A 6,293-nucleotide genomic window follows, 5' to 3' on the forward strand; every position below is an offset into this window, starting at 1 on the left:
TGCCCAAAAGTGGGTAAGCATTGTCTTTCGTTCTTTCCACAGTTTCGCACCATGTGTGTTTGGTAATTCCCCAGTTATGAATGGTAGAGGTAGTACCAATGGTTCCCCCACTAGGAAATGTCTCGGCGTTAACGCCTGCAGGTCATTTGGATCGTCACTCAATGGTTGTAACGGCCTTGAATTCAAGATTGCTTCTATCCCCGCAAGCAATGTCAACAACTGCTCATAAGTCAATATTTTCGCCCCGACCACCCTTGTTAAGTGAAATTTCATGGATTTTACTGCGGCCTCATAAATGCCGCCTTGATGAGGCGCCGCTGGAGTCATGAATCTCCATTCTGTCCCTTTCGCACCGAGAAAGTCTAACGTTTCTTTCCTCTGCCAAACCTCTTTCGCCTTTTGCAGTTCTTTCGCAGCTCCAACGAACGTGGTGCCGTTGTCGCTGTACATTCTTTCGCATCTTCTCCTTCGGGCAATAAATCTTTCGTAACAAGCAATGAAAGCAGTTGATGTGAGACTTGACACAACATCAATGTGTATGGCTCTTGTCTTGAGGCAGACAAAAATCGAGACCCAACACTTCTGCCTTGTTATCTGTTCGCCAGCTCTGTCCAATGTTTTGATTTCAAATGGCAGTTATTTCTTTCCCAAAATATCTTTCCTGTTCTCTCCGCAGTAGATATACTACTGCTCCTTCCTTCTCTGACGATGTGAGTTGTATCGCCTTTCTTTCCGACTTTGTTGCGTAACGCCGCGAAAGTCTTCGCCTCTTTCCATATCTTTTTTCCCATTCCTTCGTTTCTTTCGCCTTCGCTTTGACCTTGTCTATAAAACGAAAAACGTATGCTGTAACATTAATTGCTTTCTCAAGTGTGCTCGTGCATTCATGTATCGGAACGCTCTTTCCAGTATCTTTCATATTCATGTATAACATGTCTTTAAACTTGATGAGAGTAAATACTTTCATCTCATCCCTCCCCCCATCTGAAACATTTGGCACATAATTTTCAGATTTCCACGCGGAGTGAGGTAGTGATAGCCAGTCTGGTCCCTCCAGCCATAACTTGCTGTTGACCAGTGCAGATGGCTTCATTCCCCTGCTCAGCAGATCTGCAGGATTGTCTTTCGTGCCTACATGCCTCCATCTGTCGATGTCTGTGTTTGTCTGAATCGACGAAACTCTGTTCGCGACATAAGTCTTTAAATCGCATGGTGGTTTGCTAATCCAATGTAAAGTAACAGTCGAATCTGTCCAGAGGTTGTACTCTATGTCTTTCCATTGCATAATTTCTTTCACATTGACGAATAACCTTCCCAGCAGCTCCGCTGCTGCTAGCTCAAGACGTGGTATCGTGATTGTCTTTAATGGTGCTACACGCGTTTTTGATGTAAGCAGTGTAGACTTGATCTTTCCATTTGGATATTCTGTCCTGACATAAATTACTGCCCCATAAGCTTTCTCAGACGCATCTGAGAATCCATGAATTTCTTTCCTTACATCTTTCGATGTACCTATCCATCTTTCCATTTTAAATCTTTCCAAGAAAGTAATTTCTTTCCAAAAGTCTTTCCATCTTTCCTGAATGTCTTCCGACAATTCTTGATCCCAATCTTTCTTTCCTCGCCATATATCTTGTATAAGAATTTTACCAAGAATCGTGACTGGCGATAGAAATCCATTAGGATCGTACAATTGTGCTACATAGCTGACTACTTTCCTCTTTGTCATTATATCCTCAGATATCGGTGTCTTTACTACAAATGTAAATTGGTCCCTGTCGAGTAACCATTTCAATCCTAAAATCGACGCTTTATCGTCTTCCTGGAATACAATCGAATTTTGCCCCTCATTGTTCATGTTTTCTATGAGAGCTCTGGAATTCGAACTCCATTTTCTTAGCTCGAAGCCTGCACTTTTTAGTATGAAGTCGATTTCTTTCGATAACTTTATTGCTTCAAAATCCGAATCAGCACCGGTGGCGCAGTCATCCATGTAAAAGTCTTCTTGAATTGCCTTCGCGGCAGCGGGGAATTTCAATTCCATATCTTTCGCACATTGCATCAAGGCTCTCACTGCATTGTGAGCCGATGATGCCATTCCATACGTGACCACCGTGAGCCAGTATTCTTTTAGTCTTTCCTTCGGGTTTTCCCTCCAAAAGATTCTCTGGAGGTCCCACTGTTCTTTCGCAATCTTTACCATTCGAAACATCATCTTGATGTGTGCACTTATTGCAATCCTGTGCCTGCGGAAACGCATCAGAATGTTATGCAGATCCATTTGCAGTTTCTCTCCTACCATTTGAACGTCATTTAGTGAGCGTCCATTGGTTGCTTTACAACTGGCGTCAAAGACCACTCGGAACTTTTTCGTGACGCAATGGTGTGGAATGTGATAAGTTGCCTGGTTTTGACGTCCACCCACAACAGGAGTCATATGCCCAGCTCTTTCGTATTCTCTCATGAAGTCAACGTACTTCTCTTTCAGTTCAGCATCTCTTCCCAATTTTCTTTCCAAGGCAAAAAACCTTCTCTTCGCTATGAGTTCGGTCGTGCCTATATCTTTCCATGACTCCTTCAACGGAATCGTTACAACAAACTTTCCAGAACTGTCACGGCTATACGTGTTCCGGAAATTTTGTTCCACCAGCTCTTCTTCTTTCGATCTTGTGAACGAGGGTTTAATCTCGTCTAACAACCATAGCCTCTTAAGAGCTTCATGCAGTTGCTCATTATTCAGACATACTGAGTAAGCCTGTTCCGTGTCTTTCCTAGGGAGAGATTCTTTCTGCTGCCCCATTATTATCTTTCCAAAAGCAGTTTGCAAACAAATCGCCCCTCCAGCCTGTCTGCCTAAATTCGGTTCAAATATATATGCTAGGAATTTGCATCCGATCAGCAGGTCCACCGGACCCTCTTATCAATAATCTGGGTCAGCCAATGCAGCTCTTGAGATGTATCGTTAACCATACATGTCAAGCTATGTGCTGGTATCATTGGCCTCCATTGACCCTCTTTCGGTAATATCTAAAACTCTTCCTCAATCGCAACTTTGGAATAAAACCATCGACTAACCCTTAAAGCCCTTAAAGCAGTTTTGTATTCTATTTGAACGGGTTGGCCATTGACACCAATCGCTTTTCTTGCCGCTCGCTTCTAAGGAAGCGACCATCTTTTCACCAATTGATTCGTCACCAGGTTGGCCTGAGATCCAGTGTCCAGCAAAGCTCGGACAGGACCATAAATCTTTCCTACCTGTACCTTCACTTGTGCCGTTGGCATAAGTGTATAACCTTTTCTCTCCCTTTTGAAATCTTGCCACGAAGCTTTGCTGCCCGTGTCCGATTCGACTCTTTCCATATCTTTCAGTTTCTTTCGGTCTTTCCCTAGAATCGGGCATGCTTGGAAGGCTTTCCTTCTAGTCATTCTGCTTTCTCTTTCCGTCCTTTGGCAGCTGCCCTCTTTCGGTTTTGCTCTTGAACCCTCAGTACCGTGAACCCTCAGTACCGTGACGTCGGGCTTTTGGAGCTCTTTCACCTGATACAGCAGGCTGTTGTGCATCCGCTGGCCGGGACATCGAGTGCACGAACTTTGGAAGCAGTCCTTAGGTGCGTGACTACTCTTAAAACAGTTCGCACAGATGTTCTTGGATCGCACCAACTCTCGTCTGGCCTTAAGAGATAAGGCGAGGAACTCGTCACATTCCCATATCGGATGTCTGAATGCTGCACGTTGCACATGCCCTTCATGAAGTCGACCTCTTTCCGTCTTTCCGTACAAAACCAACTGCCGAGCGCATTCTTTTCAGAGATCTTTATGGAATTCTTTGTAGCTGTCCTTCCTGGTGTCTTTCCTAGGAGTAGGCTTGCTCAACCTCAGCCAGCTTTCTTTCGACTTCCGCCATTGAAAACGGATCGCCTGAGCTTGTCAGCTCTCTTTCCGCCAACTTGGCCTGCGTCCAGGCATCGACCAATGCCTCTTGACGCACCTAGAATCCTTCCAGGGGTGCTTCAGGGAATCGTTCATTACGGATGAATACAACCATGCGTTGTATGACATGAGTTGCTGCCTGCAGAGTGTATTCCCAATTCTTTCCCTCCATCGTTTTTCCAATGTCTTTACAAGTCTTTCCCAACAAAAGGTCTTTCCAAATCTTCGTTTATCTTTCCAAAAAGTCTTTCCAAAAACCAAGATTTTTCCAATATCTTTCCAAAGTCTTTTCAAAATCTTTTCAAGATCTTTCCAAAATCTTTCCAAAAAATTAATCAAAATTCAAATAACTGCAAGTAAAGATTATATATATATATATGTTATATATATGAGGTTGGTCCCCGTGAATCAGCTGTAACTCCAGCCCATGAACCTGGTGGCAACACACACAAGTCGTTGTTGTTGTTGCAAACCTTCGATTATATGAATTGTTTTTAAATAAAGAGAAGAATCGAACCAACTTTCCATTTTTAGAACAGATGCTATTCCGAGAATCATCAGCGGCGAGTCCAGAATTTAAGGCATTCTGTCCTCAGCCGAAATCCACTCATCCCGACTAACTAGGAGAGCAGAAACTGACGACCCATTATGGGAATGCACCGGCAGTGTTGGATGGCTCGACTCGATTCCCGAAATATAAAACAATAAAAATAAGTAAAAACCCATTGGATATTTAATTTGCCCCCAATTCTACCTGGCGGAAAAGCTAATCCAATATCCAATTCAATCCCATGTCTACCTGACCAAACTTATTATAAAAATATTTCTTGTGCATTTGTTGTGTTGTTGTTGTACTATCTTTATGAATTACCATGCAGTTTTCATGACTGCTCTTTCCTCTTTCCGCTTGCAAGCATTCTTTCCAGCAAGGCAACTACGCATAACCAAATGCTTTGAGTTCCTGCTATTCCTTCCTTTTCTTTCGTTCAGGACTCGCATACTTATGCTCTGAGTCCCGACATTCAACTTCCCTTTTCATTTTTCTTTCCATATAAAATAATAAAAATTCATATCAAGCATATAATTTTATTTTGGCTGAATAATCTTTCCCCTTCCTAAATATTTTTCTTTCTATTCATGTAAATGAATTTAAATACATCAATAAAACAAGTAACCAATCAAATATATATTTCGCAATATATTCTTTTCAAAATATTTCTTTCTTTTCAAAATGAAAACCAATCAAAATTCTTTGAAAATATTCTTTCCAAAATATTCCTTTCCCTTAAAAATGAAAACCAATCAAAATTCTTTTTTTAAAAATATTCTTTCCAAAATATTTCTTTCCTGACAACAAGGTAAATACAAATTGAATCTATCTATATTTTTTTTCAAAAATATTCTTTCAGAAATACTTTCTTTCCTAAAGAATAAAAAAAAACCAGTCGGCTATATATTTTCTTCGAAAATATTCTTTCCAAAATATTTCTTTTTCTGAGAACAGAGCAAATAACAAATCGAATATATTTTTCCTTAAAAATATTCTTTCCAAAATATTTCTTTCTGTTAAAAATAAAAATCAATCGAATTTTCTTCAAAAGTATTCTGTCCAAAATATCTTTCTGACAACTAAAAAATAAAGAGAACAATCGAATATATTTTCCTTTGAAAATATTCTTTCCAAAATATCTTCTTTCCTAGCAACAAGGTGTAATAAATCGAATTTATTTTACAATAAGTAATCTTTTCCAAATACTCTCTATCTTGGGAACAATGTGAACACCAAGTCGAATATATTTTGTCAAAAAACATTTTTCCATAAAAAATGACAAAACAGACTACTGTATCTGTTTTTCCTTTTCCTTCCAAAAAAATTCTTTCAAAACAATAACAATGACATAACAGATTACTGTATCTGTTTCTTTCCTTTCCGAAATCATTTTCCCAAAACAACAAAAATGACAGAACAGATCACTGTACCCGTCTCTTTTCTCTGCAAAAACATTCTTTTCAAACACGATAAACCAACAAAATTGACGAAACAGATTCCTGTATCTGTCTCTTTTCTTTCCGAAAATATTCTTTCCAAATCAAAACAATACAAGCATGACAAAACAGCTTCCGCACACACATCACAATCCAATCTAGAGCCAGAACTATAATTGGCGGATGGAGTCGGATACTAATGTCAATTGTTGTTGTATTTCCATAAGTTTCCATCCGACGAGTGCGGTTGCGAGCGCACTCGTCGGATGGAAACTTATGGAAATACAACAACAATTGACATTAGCATCCGACTCCATCCGCCAATTATAGTTCTGGCTTAGAACATTCTTTCAATTCATACAGAACAGTCTGTTAAC

At 40.2% G+C, this 6,293-nt stretch overlaps 1 protein-coding gene across 1 annotated transcript; it reads right to left on the bottom strand.

The window, feature by feature from the left end:
• Nucleotides 1-625: 625 nt before the first annotated feature.
• Nucleotides 626-2,800, bottom strand: LOC129909944 (uncharacterized). Its single transcript, XM_055987126.1, has one exon. It carries the CDS (start codon nucleotides 2,798-2,800, stop codon nucleotides 626-628), a length of 2,175 nt encoding a protein of 724 aa, XP_055843101.1.
• Nucleotides 2,801-6,293: the final 3,493 nt, after the last annotated feature.

The sequence above is a fragment of the Episyrphus balteatus genome, chromosome 1, assembly GCF_945859705.1.
Source record: "Episyrphus balteatus chromosome 1, idEpiBalt1.1, whole genome shotgun sequence".
Lineage (NCBI taxonomy): Eukaryota > Metazoa > Arthropoda > Insecta > Diptera > Syrphidae > Episyrphus > Episyrphus balteatus.